This window comes from Wyeomyia smithii, chromosome 3 (genome assembly GCF_029784165.1).
Source record: "Wyeomyia smithii strain HCP4-BCI-WySm-NY-G18 chromosome 3, ASM2978416v1, whole genome shotgun sequence".
Lineage (NCBI taxonomy): Eukaryota > Metazoa > Arthropoda > Insecta > Diptera > Culicidae > Wyeomyia > Wyeomyia smithii.
In genome coordinates, this window is record NC_073696.1 from 201,822,246 (window position 1) to 201,837,524 (window position 15,279).

The 15,279-nt window shown below is 40.1% G+C and overlaps 2 protein-coding genes across 4 annotated transcripts in view; one reads left to right on the forward strand and one right to left on the reverse strand.

The window, feature by feature from the left end:
- Positions 1 to 207: 207 nt before the first annotated feature.
- Positions 208 to 15,279, forward strand: part of LOC129730654 (uncharacterized) — a 95,691-nt gene continuing 80,619 nt past the window's right edge. The window contains exon 1 of the transcript XR_008728894.1: positions 208 to 306. The gene's annotated coding sequence lies outside the window, so the exon portion shown is untranslated. The remainder of the gene's footprint in view (positions 307 to 15,279) is intronic.
- Positions 5,796 to 15,279, reverse strand: part of LOC129730652 (zinc finger protein rotund-like) — a 264,493-nt gene continuing 255,009 nt past the window's right edge. For all 3 annotated transcript variants that reach the window (XM_055690162.1, XM_055690161.1, XM_055690160.1), the window contains one exon: positions 5,796 to 14,086. In XM_055690162.1, coding sequence (XP_055546137.1) covers positions 12,854 to 14,086 — 1,233 coding nt within the window. In that variant the 3' untranslated portion in view covers positions 5,796 to 12,853. The remainder of the gene's footprint in view (positions 14,087 to 15,279) is intronic.

Here is a 15,279-nt window from a genome sequence, read left to right on the forward strand (position 1 = left end):
GCGGTGTCCATTATTGAGGTTTCTCTCATATTTTCATTAGATAGTTTGTCGAATGTGTAGAACAGTTACAGCACGCAGCGCTACTGTGGTTTGTGTCCGAGATAACTTCCACTGTAGTGCTATAAAAGACAGCAGTAAAGCAGTAATGATACACCGGAATATATAAATATATAGGTACGGAGAATGATTTCAACCTCACGCCCTGTTGCCAACTGTACAGATTCATCTGGCAACGTACAGATTTTCTTGGCTTTTTTCGGAAGATTCTGTACCGTTCAGATTAAAAATTTTTGTAAAAAAGTACAGGTAAGTACAGATTTTTAAAATTGTTAGAAAAATTAGATAACACTCTGTAACAGACTCCACAGTGATACAATGAATCATGGTTTTCATTTTCATTTCAATCATTCATAAAAGTGCAAAAGATACAGAGAAACAGACGTACCACGAAAATTATTTTCGCGGATCGAAATAACGGTTTAATCAAATGAGTTACAGTTATGTGGAATATTCCCTCCGGAGTGGTGTGCTTTTTTCATAAATGCCTATGGAAACTTTCATAAAATCCTATGGAAATTTAAAACTGCTGACGCAAAAATAGGGTTTCACCGACCGATCTGGAAATTTTGGATAATACGTCAAGATGTTGCATCAATTTGCAATTTAAGGTTAAGATAAACCCTAACAAACGATTTTGCTGTAAAACAGCTTGTTAAACTTTGGTTCAGCCGAAATCTGCGTAACAGCAGCTTAACTACCCGATCAGTCGAAAATATCAGGATTATAACAAATCTAGATATTTTTTTACGAACTTTTTGTATCGACTTGTGTGCTAAGCTTGGTCTAGTTAATAGTTAAAATATCAAAATTCCTATCAAAACTGCTTGCTGATTTTAACAAATTATAGCAAGTTTTGTAAGGTTTTTGGCAGAAAAAGATCAGAATTAGTTAGAATGTAGAATATTTTTTTTTGATTGAATAACAATTTTTGTTTTAAATATGCCTTAAAAAACAAACTTTTAAACATTCAAGTGTATGATAACAAAGTTTCATATAATTCTGTAATTTTTATCATTCTGGCATACCAACAATATTACAGGCTTTGGTATTTCTATCAAGTTCAGAAATATTTGTATTACCCGTTTGTTATAATCGTTTGATTGGGTATAAATCAACCAAATTGTTTGTTGGAAAGTTCAAGCTCAAATCCAAATCGCTTGTACTCCACTGCTTGTAGGGCTCCTCTGGGTCCAAGAAAGAGGTTTAATTTTAAAAACTCACTTCGATACGAATATAAAGTCATACAGCCTACTCTTTTTGCAGAGCAGAACTCGGATTTTCATTCGTCAATGTTTCAGCCATGTCAAATATCTCACCACACCAATAAAACGCCTCAAAGTTACATACATTTAATGGATTTTATTTCAATCGTTTGATTCTCGAAATTGTTTACATTAGGTCAAGATGTACAGTTGCAAATAGTGTAAATTACAAAATATGCAGATACTTCCTCTCTCAACCATCCAGCGGTGGAATGATTGCGTTAGGGTTTTTTTTAATGTTATACTTAAATCTTTTCGTTTTTTCTTCTTTCTATTAGTTTATACTTTTTCCAGACAGAAATAGTGATTTTACTTTCGATAGTGTATGATTTTGTGTGTGTGTGTGTGTGTGTGTGTGTGTGTGTGTGTTTGAGAATTGTTTAGCATTTGCTATTTTCAATGTTTAAATTTGCTGCCTTTTGACCACATTCGGTCCTGTCCAGCCTGTGGTGAGACAAGACGCGTCCCCTCGTCTAGTTCAGCATTATCTCCTATCGTTTATAAATATAATTGCAGCTTAGTTTCTTAGCTTATATAGTGTCTTTTAATCTGTCCATTTGTTTGCTACTATTTTGGAGTTTAAAATTATCTGTATATTTCGTAAGGGTTTACCATCTTCATTTGGATGTCAATAGTTGTTTCCGCTCTCTGATGCTGTTGGTTACATCTAGTTTTACGACAAAAAGTTAATTCGTTCTAAAGTGTTACGAGATTTCATCCGTTTTTTTTTTTCTGTTTTGGTGAATTATGTATTTCGAATGCTGAACAGAAGATAGTTTCTTTTCACTGGTTGTTTCCTAACGAACCGAACCAGCAGGAAAAGTCAACGTAAAGGGATTCGTTGCTATGTCAACAAAAACAAAAAGCTCATTCGTTTTTATTAAGTTTAGAAAATGCTATTCAACTAAAAATTTAAACGTGTTAAACTTGAACTAAAACAATGCGTACGTGGTACTGATACTTAATTGAGCCTAAAAACTAATCGTATTCCGTATGGACAAGGTTTACGTTCATCAATTTATGAAATATTTTCTTTAATTTATCACAGTTTTCGGAAAAATACACGTGTCTTTTTATTACACAGATATTTACTTTAGTGTAGAATGATTGATTTAATTTGAATGCATTTCACGTTACTGGTACTAGTTATTCGGATATTCAAGATGAATTAGCTTTAGTTTATTCTCCATGGACATTCGTTTGTAATTTAGTTTCACAGTAATAAATCTGTTTCCCCCTACCCAGTATAAAAGTTAGGAATCATATTCAGTAACTTAATGTACTCGGAAAAGAAGTGCTTCTGTTCCAGCAGTTGGACGGTTGGAATACAACGCTTGCGCTTATCTTTTGCATACATTTGCAAAGTTGAACATTAACTATTGAGCAGAAATTGCAACTAAACGACGCTTTTTATTCACATATCTTACAGAAACCTTAAAACAAATGGAATCAGTTGCGGGATAAATGCTTAGCACAGGAATCTAAAACTGACTCAAGTAGCCTTTTTTTAGTGGGTCTGAGTTTGTTCGTTTACTAGCGGTTGGCTTATTACAATTGAACATATGAGAAAATGGCCTCCGATTTTGGATGTAAAGTGTTTGTTTGTTTTTTCTTTTTTTTTTCTCTCTCTCAATGAATATCTACAGCAGCGATGCCATCTCTCGCTATCAGAAGGGAAATCGGTAATGTTTGCTTAAAAAATCTAAGGAACATTTACACCTCGTAGGGTTTCGTCACGATAATCGTATAACAAATTTACAGCAATGTTAGTTATTTTATTTGACGACCTGTCGGTTTTTGTAGAGATTCGCGTGAAACGTGATCAGGTTCATTAAAAAAAAAGAAATTTTACAAGTTTTTCTCAGTTTTTTGGGTTTGGTTTCCCTGTCGTTATTCCCAAAACTCGTGTGTTCTGTACACCGAATTTCATATCATGGGCAGTCTCGCTATTGAAGTAAGTGATACGCTTATTATTTATATTCGTGCTTGTGTGTGAGTTTTAAATTTCCGATTCAAGCTTACTGCTCTACTGTACCGAGCCTCTTTTTATCATACAGTTGAATCGCTTTATAGCGACATCGCAAGGGACCGTCGTTATAGAGAAATGTCACAATAAAGCGAATAACTTTTATGAATATAGAGTAGAAGGTATCATTGAGAAAGTCGCTATAGAGAGATTTGTCGCTAAATAAATTGTCGTAATAGAGGGATTCGACTGTAACAAAATCGCCTAGTTTCAATTCCCTGTAAAACACTTTCATACTTCACTCAGGTGAGTTTTATTATAACAGGGACTTTTTTTTGTTAGGTGGAAAGTCAGCAAGGTTACTGTAGAATTCAGCTTGTAGGAAGGGTATGTGTTAGAGTCCTTTGACAACCAAACGGACTGATTCTACTAAAATTCGAGCTCACGACCACCCGCTTGTCCAAGCGAACTCTGTAGCCTTGCGGCAACGGAGCTCCCTTATGCTTAAGACTACGCGTTAATTTGATTTTCGAGAACTTCAGTTTTAGGCAACCGGTTTAAGGTCGAAAGATTATATTATTTTGACATTGTCGACTAATTTCATCATATTAGAAAGTTAGACAAAATAAGTGTGTTATTAAAAAGAAGCAAAATCTAGGTGCTGTGGAACTTAAAATACTTTTTTAATTTTATTTTTACAACCTTCCTAGTTAGTGACAATAAAGACAACATGAAACTCGTGTTTTGACACACAATACTGTTGATTGTGAAAATATTATTTTTATAGTATTGTAGTGTTATTTATAGTATTGTTGGGATCAATTAATATAGATGATAATATCATTTGATTCCATGTTGATTGGAACAGGAGAACATTCTCATTGCAATAAGATAATCATAGTTTTTCAGATTTAAGTAATCTAAAAAAACATGATTTTTTGTTCCAAATCTTGCTCATCATTATTTCATTGGACGAACTCGAAAATTGATGCCCTATGTCGTTCAAAAATCCATAATTTTACACCGAATGTGAAAAAATAATTTCATCAAACATAACTATTTATCACCTGCACTCGAAAAAATTGGCACGCAAAATCTACGTGATTTTAAGAAAATTTGCCGCTTTACTAAGCATTAGTAACTTTCACCTAAATTTCACGTACGGTTCAACGTCAATTCACGAAAAACCAGTCAAATTATAATATGGACAGTTACAGCGTGTTGATATTTGTGTATTTTGAATGTGTTCGTGTTAGTGCGGCTGTGATGTGACGTGTCCGACAACAGTATTTACGTGAATTTTTAGTATGCAAAGAAAATCAATATGGCGTACGAAGAAAATATTAAGGACACACCGTCAAAATTTTGCCTACCAATTATGGATTCATCATGGTGTCGAAATTTCATTAAAATGCTTACACAAAATATCTTATTCATTGAAAGTGCACCTTGTATTGAAAACAAGCGTTGAGTCTTGATTTTTCACATCTATAAACGTATTTTTCCGACAATAAGTCAATGAACAATCATTGGACGTTAACTCTATTTCAACTGTTTTGGGGTCAACCAACCGAAAAGTGGGAACCAGAATCGCTGGTACCAGAATCAATGAGTGGTAGATGAAAAATGTATAGAGTTTGACAGCCACAACTTGAGCCACAACAGCCCTCGGGACACACTACTCCTCCACACTTTGTTTTTACCGGAGGAACTATCGAATGCCTCGCTGAAAATGTTAGACGGCAATTTTGTATTTCAATAACTAATCGCATTATACTAAATGTTTCATTTGTGTTTCGTTTGTAGAACGAGGAATCGGCATTTTTTCATTGCTAGTTACGAAGGAGGAAGTGTTCACAAAAAAGTGGAGAAAGTGTTTACAAACGTCCACTTTAGCAAATTTTACATTTTTCAAATGGAAAGAGGCGGTGACTATTTGTTGAAAATTTGAAAATTACACTTCTAATATACGCTGTGTATTTTATTTGCTTCACGTAGATTCCACCGAAATATTCGTAAAAAGTACATGAAAATCATGTAAAGTTCAAGCGTTATGATTTCACCTTAAAATCACGTAAAAAGGTACGTGAAAATCAGGTTACATTTACCTGACCAACACGTAGATTATTGCCACTGAAGTTGACACTAACACACTGACACATGGTCGGCTTTCGAGAAATCGGCAAAAGTTATGAGAAAAGAAAATGGATGAGAATCAGCCACTTTTCCACGTAAATTTTACATGCATTTTTTTTCAGAGTGTGCTTGAAGGCTCCCATATCCACACCGTTAAGGGGGCTGCTTCCTCCATACTCCCGATACGGGGGGTCTAAGAAAACATTCTCCAGTCTCTCTGCTTATGAAAATACCGCTATTTGAATTTTTTAGCTTTCCAAGAACTGGACGTCGCCATCTTATATATTAAAATGACATCGGTCACTGATTTTCATTCTCGCTAGAAATTAAAATCAAAAAAATGATTTGAGGAGGAGGAATACAAAGGAAGGCTCAGCGCGCACCAGCTGACCAATGGAATGGGCTAAAGACTTATCGACTTTCTCGCCTCAAAGAACATGGGCGTGCGTAGTACCAGCTTCCAGTACAACCCCCTACACAAGTACACCTGGAGGTCATCAAATGAAGCAGAAACACAGATCCACAGACCATGATCTAATTGATTGTCGGCAATTCTTAGACATCATCGACGTCACATCCTATAGGAGTGCTAACGTCAACACGGACCACTACCTGGTGATGGTTAAGATGCGCCCAAAACTCTCCGTTGATAACAACATTCGGTACGATGCCCGCCATCTCGCGTGACTGAAGCCGCCTAACGTCGTTGTAAACTACGTGCATTCGCCCGAAGCTGCACTGCCGGAAGAGGACCAGCTGGAGGAAGCTCCTCTCGAGGACTGTTGGAAGTTCCAACTTGGAAAACCATCAAAACAGCCATCAACATGTGAATGTGGGACGAACCCAACGAAACGAGTGGTTCGTCGACGAATGTAAGAGGGATGATGTAGAAGGGATGACGATGAGATGCGCAGTGCCACTCGTGAGAATGTAGCAAGTCACCGGCAGAAAAATAAGCAGCGAACCTAAATCTTTCGGAAGAAACAGTGAAAGTTCTACCAGAAACTCAATGCATCCCGCAGAGGCTTCGTCAAACGAGCCGAAATGTTCCGGTATAAAAATAATAGTGTTCTGACGGACGATCGTGTGGTGTCTGAAAGGTGGAGGCCACACTTCGATGAACACCTGAATGACGCCCAGGCAGAGGACTATGGCGACGGAGAAAGCGATCCGGTCGGTACGACAAACGTAGAAGTTGTTCCACCCCCAACGATAGGCGAAGTTGAGGATTCCATGAAGCAGCTGAAAAACAATAAATTGGCTAGGAAGGATTGCCTCGGTGCGTAGCTTATAAAGATGGGCCCGGAAAAGCTGGCATCCTGTTTGCACCGGCTGATTGCAAGATTGGGATATAGAACAGCTACCGGAGGAGTGGAAGGATGAGGTTATCTGCCCTTTTATATAAGAAAGGCGACGAATTGGCCTGTTGGAATTATCGTACGATCACCGTCCTGAATGCCGTCTATAAAATAATTTCTCAAATCATTTTTCGCCGACTCTCACCGCTATCCAACAGATTTGTGGGAATTTAGCAGGCTGGCTCCGTGGAAGGACGGTCTACGACGGACCAAATCTTTACCATACGCCAGATACTCCAGAAATGCCATGAATATAGAACCTCCGCGCACCACCTATTTATCGACTTCAACTGCACTGCGATGGTCCTCCTGCGACATAGTGGGGTTGGTCGCTGGTCTTGCATGGCAACACCAATAAAAAGCGGAATAATCGGTCAGGACCTAGGCAACGAAAACGGACTAACGATTGGGTATTTGAAACATGGAACTGCCAATCTCTCAACTTCTTAGGAAGTACCTCCGTGCTTTCCTAAGAATTGAAGACCCGCAAGTTCAACATCGTAGCGCTGCAGGAGGTATACTGGGAAGCGAAGGCGATGATGAAACATGTCAAGATCATGATCGAGGACTACAACGGTTAGGTTGGCAAGGAGGAAGAGTATAGACCGGTGATTGGACGTTTCAGTGCACATAAACTGGGGAAAGAGAATGGCCTCAGACTCATGGACTTTACCACCTTCAAGAACATGGCCATACTTAGCATCTTCTTTTAGTAGAGCCTCCACCATAGATTGGAGATCACCAAATAGAGCAAACACACAAATCGACCACGTTTTAATAGATGGTCGGTACTTCTCGGACATTATCGACGTCAGAGCACATCGAGGCATAAACATCGATTCGGACCACTACCTAGTGATGGATAAGATACGTCAAAAACGATCCGTTGTAAATAACATACGGTACCGTCGCTCGCCACGGTATAATCTCGGGCGACTGAAGCAACACGACGTCGTAGCGCAGTACGCGTCATTGCTCGAAGCTGCGCTGCCAGAAGAGGTTGAGCCTAATGTGGAGCGATATAGACTGAAACAGAGTCAGTAAGTCCAACTCTTCCAAGGAAAAAGCGCCGCCAGGAAGAGAAGGAATGCGAAGAATTCGAGCAGTAGCACCGCACACACGAAACACTAAAATTCTACCAAAAACTTTGTCCCACGAGCTGTAATGTGTAGAGATAAGGATGGAGGCATTTTGATGGATGATCGTGAGATGATCGAAAGGTGCAAGCAGCACTACGATGAACACCTGAATGGCGTGCAGGAGACCACAAGGAGTGGAGAAGACGTGGTCGGTGCAACGAACGACGAAGACGGGTCCCGAAAAATTGCCCAGTTCATTGTATCGACTGATCGTCGTGATCTGGAAGACGTAACAGCTACCGGAGGAGTGAAAAGAAAGAGTGAAAACCCATCTACAAGAAGGGCGACAACTTAAACTGCGAGAACTATCGAGTGATCACAGTCCTGCATACCGCCTACAATGTGTTCTCAGGTCATCTTCCAACGCCTGTCACCATTGGCCCGAAGATTTGTAGGAAGTTACCACCAAATCTTTACACTGTGGCAGAACCCCCAAAAGTGCCGCGAGTTCAAAGTGCACACACCATATTATGGTCGATTTGAAAGCCGCATACGACACAATAAACCGACAAGAGCTATGGAAAATCTTTAACGGAAACGGCTTTCCGGGGAAGCTGACAAGACTGATTAATGCTACGATGAAAAATGTAAAGTGTTGTGGGGGATTTCGGGTGGAGCGTCGGACTTCTTCGAGTCTCGCAGGGGTTTTCTTCCTAATGTTTAATGTGGCGCTGGAGGGTGTTATGAGACGGGCGGGGTTTAACTTGCGGGGCACGATTTTCAATCTTTGCGTGGATATTGACGGCAAATTTGAGGCGGTGGCAGATTAGTAGATCCGACAAAAACGTAGAGCAGATAGGATCAGATTAAAAATTAACACGTCTCAAACAGAGTATATGCTTGTAGGCGGGTCCGAGCACGACAGGAAACTAGTAGGCAATACGGTAGCAATCGACGGGGATGAGTTCGAGGTCTCTCTGGTAACTGAGAATATCGTTACCAGCCGGGAGATTGAGAGGCGTATTATCGGAGGAAATCGTGCCTACTAAGGTTTGTTCCATTCAGTGTCTAACCGTTTCCTTTTATTTACTGCAGCGCCTCAAGTTATCGTATCAAGAAACTAATGACGGCGTTTTGATCTGGAAGGCTTGTTTACTTAGAAGTGAATATTTCATCAGGATTGGTACACGCGTTGAAAAGTTATCCAAGATAGTCTGGAAAAAATTGTGCACACCTACGTTGAAAATCCAACATGGTCTGGAGGAATGATCGCCAAGGTTCTCTAACTACCGAAATCGATTGTGAACACCGTGCTCAAACGTTACCGGAACGCTTTGACGGTGGATCGCGCTAAACGAACCAAACGTAGAAAAGGAACATTAGACCGGAAACTACGAGCGAAAGTCATCAGGGCAGTCCGGAATCTTCTCCGTGATTTGGCGAAAAGGTTCAATGCAGCACATAGTACAGTTCGTCGAAACTGTGTGCGTGAAGGATTACGGTCGTATTATACCAGCAAACAACCCAACAGGACGCTGAAACAGAATCCCCGGACGAACACATATGGTTCGCATAGATTCTCTAGGATTCCTCACATTGGATTCCTGAGCGTCCTTGAAAAGGATTCCTGAAAAAGAATCCTCAGGAATGCCCTGTATATGGCTCTAGGATTCTTGAAATAAGAATCGTGAGTGGGAATCCTCCGGATCGTGTTTGCGATTCCTTTCACGATTCCGTCACCGAGTTATAGGTATCCTGTGGATGGATTCTCTGCGTGTTAGTAAGGGTCTGGTTGCCAAAACCCGAGCAAGAAAGCTATACGAGCAAGTACTGACATAGTACAACGGCTGTATTTAGATGGGCGATGAAACATACGTCAAAATGGACTTTAAATAAATCCCGGGTCGGAAATTTTACCTTACTAACCGTAAGGGGAATGCTCCAGGTAGGTTCAAATTTGTTTTCGCGGATAAATTCGTCCGCAAGTTGATGATTTGGCAAGCCATCTGTAGCTGTGGAAAGAAGACAAAAGTTTTCATCACTTGAGCAATGGACCATGAATGGAGAAGTTTACTAGGAGAAGTATCTTTAGAAGATAGTAATGGTTTTTCTTCTATTTTTTCCTTGAAGTTTAATAAAACCCTGCAAAAACATATTTTTACCAATTTTGTACGTTTTTCCTCATAGAGAAATCAAAATTGTATGCGGCCAAGTTCTAAATAAAACATGGACTCCATAAAAAATCACGGACGCAAAACATAAGTCTCCACGCCAAGGGTATTTTGTACAAAACGCTAATAAGACCAGTCGTTCTCTACGGGCATGAGACGTGGACAAGGCTAGTGGAGAACCTGCGAACGCTCGGAGTTTTTGAACGTCGGATGCTAAGAACCATCTTTGGCGGTGTGCAGGAGAAAGGAGTCTGGAGGCTTTGGATGAACCACGAGCGTGTGCGCTTCTTTGGTGAACCCAGTATTCAGAAAGTGGCTAAAGCTGGAAGGATACGTTGAGCAGGGCATGTAGGTAGAATGCGGGATAGCTACCCTGCAAAATTGGTGCTCGCTTTAAATCTGGTAGGAACAAGAAGACGAAAGAGCGAGTGTGGTGAACCAGACGGAGCACGATCTGCAGGACACTAGGTGCCCGCGGAATTGGAGGTAGGCTGCCATAGACCGATTGAATTGGTGGAACTATGTTATACAGGTTGCTGGTTTTCATCTAGGACAGGAAGTGACAATTGGTGACCGTTATATGAAACCAATTCCGACCGAGCTACTGATTGGCTGAATCTGACATCGCAACCGTTACGTCGAAAATACAACGAGGTTAGTTTTTCACTGTAACGCAGTGTTGCTAGCGACTCATAATTTAGCTGTCAAAAATGATATGCAAAAGTATTCAAGACTTAGTCTAAACGTTTGGTTTCGTGCAGTCGGTGAAGTTTTTTCCGTAATTTTGGCATATCATTATTAATCTTCGGTTGAATTCCGTTGTTTTTTCTTTTATTTGCAAAAGTTGTTAAACACAATTAAACTGGCAATAACGTTCTGTAACGTTGCAAAAAAAAATTCCAGGGATGGCGGCAGTTACAAACTGAAAAATAAGAAGCCAGTTGTCGCGTCTTGTCTTAAGTTTTCATGAATTTCGCGGGTTTCAAATTTAAATATTTCATGATTCGTATAGAATGTTGCTGTTTTTTATCAAATTCGCTGTAATTCGCAGATTTTCGTAAATTTTGCGGCTTCCACGAAATTGCGATTTCCAACTGTCCCTACCCAACAAACAATTTTGTAAAATCCGCCTAGTAGCAATAAGCTGTAATAAGCTGTAAATCAACAAAATTGTTTGTTGGGTAGTTATTATCTTTGCTTATCGTGCGAAGATTATCAAAGTTCTTCACAAAATTATCAAAAGGTTTACACATTAAGTATTAAAAAAAATGTCCTCAATATTGATATTTGCGAAGCTGACATGACGTGAAAAATCAATTTATGTCTAACTTAATTTTGAATTCCAATTCGCGACTGCCGGTTTCTGATAATTTGTGTAAATTCAAAAAATTTCAAACATTCCCCAATACCTGTAGCACCGATACCAACTAGAAATGGATGTTTTATATTTTAATATTCAAGGTGGCATCTTCCGGTTTTTGAGAAACCGTAAAAAGCTGACGAAAATGTTTAAATACTCCCCAATGTTAATATTAATAAAATAATTTTGGCGTGTTGAATATGAGGACTGATGTCCGAAACGCTCAAATATTGGTAGTTTCGTACGGAAGGTAACATGTAGAAGCTGGAAAATGATGCCTGGAAATGATGACACGGGTACAAATACAGCCTTTTCATAAAATGTTTCTATTCAGAGTGACATTTTATGGTATTTTGCATGCAAAATTAATCATTGTTATTTTTATCGATATCTATTGGTTATTTAACTATTATACTTTTTCATTTCTTTTGCCCAAATATTTTTAGAGAAAGCGATCCCAAAGTTCATATCCGCTTATATCGATCGTTTTCTTTTTGCGATATGAAAGTGAAAGAACTTGAAATTCAATGTCAAAAGAAAATTGGCACGTAATATTTATAAGCAGTAGCAGCGACCAGAAAACACTCTCAAGTAGAATGCCAGCATAAAACCAAAAAGCAATAAGCGTTGTAGCGATTACTGACGATCTAGAAAAATCTGCTTTGATCGATTTTTTTATCGATCGCTTTTGTTCAACCACCACAACTTATTAAACAGCTTTTATGACAGGTTATTTGAACAAGTTGATAGTGGAGGGATCAATCTAGCCTTTGAACAAAAAACCACGCTTGGGAGAGTTACTAAAGCTGAACCATTACCAAAATGAAAAGACGCCCTGGAAAAACGATGAAAGCAGATAGGACCTTTTGAAATGTTTATCTATAAATAAAGTTATATCTTCGTAATTTTGTGTACCTAGTTAATATATCGGAATAATAAAAATACAGTGGACAAAAGAACCAGCAGATATTTAAAAGCTGGTCACAAACCATTCAATTTGTTCATCAGCAACAGTGTTTAAAGTCACTATTTTGAAAAAAAAAAAGAAATTCAACATGCATTATTTTCAAACTGCGTTATCACTTTCTGTGGCGGTCTTTAGTATTTCTATGTAATTAAACCAACTTTGAAAAGTGGTATAACCACAGAAAAGAAAAACAATCTACGTATGGCATGTTTCAATTAGTCATACGAAATCTAGGTAGCAATATTCAAATATTTATAATGATTAATTTTGCTCATCAATCAAGTATAGAATGATGCATTCTAGGTGAGCTCAAAATTCAAACATCGCAATAAATACAACAATATAAAATATTGTATCAACTTATTGCACCAAAATTGCTCATGTTTCCACACGTACTATTCAAAACCTTTCACATTTCACGCTGTCTCATAAAAACCGACCGGACGCCTAGCGTCAAATGCAACTCTACCCGAAAGCAGCCGGCGTGCCCCCGTTTAACCCTTGTCCTTTCCGCCAGCTCCAACGGTTACCCCCAGCAGGTGCTCACCCGCCATCAAGCCACCGGCCGGCTGGTGGGCGTAGTTTCGGATCTGGTGCAACGAAATCAGCTGATTGGGGAACGTGTTCGACGGACTTTGGTTGATCGATTTCTGGTTCTGGAAGCTGATCGCATCGTACAGATAGGGTCGTTGTGCTAGCTGGTGGTGATGCTGCAGGCTGTTTAGACCGTGCGGTGGCATTGCGTTGATCGGTGTAAATGCGGAGTTCGAAGTGGCTTTCGCTATGCTACCGGTGTCGTAGCTGCCGGTGGACATCGGCGTCGAAGACGGTGGGAGCGAAAGGTTTCCGTTCATGCTGGATGGATTCTGTCGACCACCGACAACTAGGTCTTCCACGTTTTCCTCGCGATGGTGGTGCAGATCGCCGCCTGGGTTGTGCCCATTAGGAGTTTGATTGTTGGCATTGTTTTGCTGGTTCAGGTTGAAATCATGGTGACTCTGCGGTTGTTGCTGTGGTTGCTGCTGGGGTTGCTGGGGTGTTTGCTGTTGCTGTTGTTGTTGTTGTTGCTGTTGCTGCTGCTGCATGACGTCCGTTAAGGTGGCCGCCGAATCTGGACTTACCTTGGGCCAGTAGGGGTTCTCACCACCCGTCATGACCGGTGGTACGGTGGTAGTGGTGTTATGGTTCAATGTACTACTACTGCTGCGTGTTCCGATGGGAGGCCGTTTGTCGGTTCGTTCTGCATGCTTCTGCATATGCTTAGAGAGGTACGTCTCCTGGGTGTACGACTTGCCGCAATACTGACAAATGTGAGTCTTCAAATGCTTCGATTCTTTGTGCTTCGGGATGTGCTCCAGGAGAGACGGTTCATCGGAGAAACATTTGTAGCACGAGTTACACTTGAACGGTTTGTCCGTTTGGTGGCAGCGGGAGTGTGATTGCAGATTGGACAGCTGGGAAAATGCCTTCAAACAGCCAGGATGTCGGCATTTATAAGGTTTGTCCCCGGTGTGTGTTCGGATGTGCTGCTGTAGGTGCGATAGCTGGGTGAATTTTCGCTGACAAATTTCACACCGGTACGGCTTGATGCCCAGATGTATCCGGGTATGCTGCGACAGATAGCTCGAATTGGCGAATGCCTTATTGCATTGAGAACATTTATAGGGTTTTGCTTCGCGCATGTGAATTTGCGTGTGTAATTGGAGATCCGCTTTCGATGTAAAAATCTGAAAAAAAAATTAAAGAGGAAAAAAACAATCAATATGATTTACATTGGACGTTCGTTCTCTCTGCTGTCATTGAAATTTCTGAAAATTTTCAAAAACGAGAAAAAAACCCCACCTCCTTTGCTGCGCGTATAATCAAACACTATGTAAAAGTGTTCACAATTAGTCCTTCCATCAAAAGGATCACTGGCAGGCTGCGCCAGCCGGAGAATGCTGCTGCAACTTCCACAGCAGAAATAATTCAAACAAAGTTCTTTCCAAACTTTCCGTGCCTCCAGTCCAGGGATGGCTTTTGGGCGGAGTGAAAATTAAGGTTTTTTGCTCCATCTCGTGCTCGACATCGTTCTACTTGGTAGTTGTTTATATCACTATTGAGCTGCAGCCGTTGGCGTTGTAGGAAGGAAGAGACCCTTTAAATTCTCGCTCACTTGCTGGAAAGTTGCAGGCACTTTCGCTGAGAGCATTATTCTCATTACTAAGTTTAAATCGTTATTTAGCTTTCGTTTGTTGTTGATTTTGTTTCCTTTGTCTTTTTTTGTGTGGGGGTATTTCAAGGCTCTAACGGTGGGGCAACCGTTTGGCTGCTGTCTGATGGATCTAGTTGCTATAATGCCAAATTTAGGGTAGCAGAATTGTTTATGATGATTGAGAAAATTGTTCGTGGATAATGAAATAGTTGCTGTTGTCATTGTGTCAGTGATGATAGAAATCATTTTCACCAAGGAAATTCTTCAAAAATTATAACCAATTCTTTGAATGAACGAAGTTATACTAGATATTGATCATTTTAATGAACAGTGAAACTCTGATAAAATCACTTGCCAAAACCTTGATAACAACTACGCAAAAAGCGAGTAATTAAGTTCTTGATTTTTCAAATTATTGAAATAAACGTAATTTCTTAAAATACACTCTATTCTCTATTCACTACCAGCACTTACCGTCCACACACGCACACACACATACACACACGTACCTTATACATACACACACACACGCCACTTACACATACACACACGCTATTCACACACCCACACATACACACCCACACGCTACTCAGACACACACGCTTGATATACGACACACTAAACCTACATTGTCTCCCAGATGGTCTCGAGGTACGATGCTGGCCTAACAAGCCAGTCGTCGTAGGTTCGAGTCTCGTCTCGGGAGAGACTGTTAGTGTCAGTAGG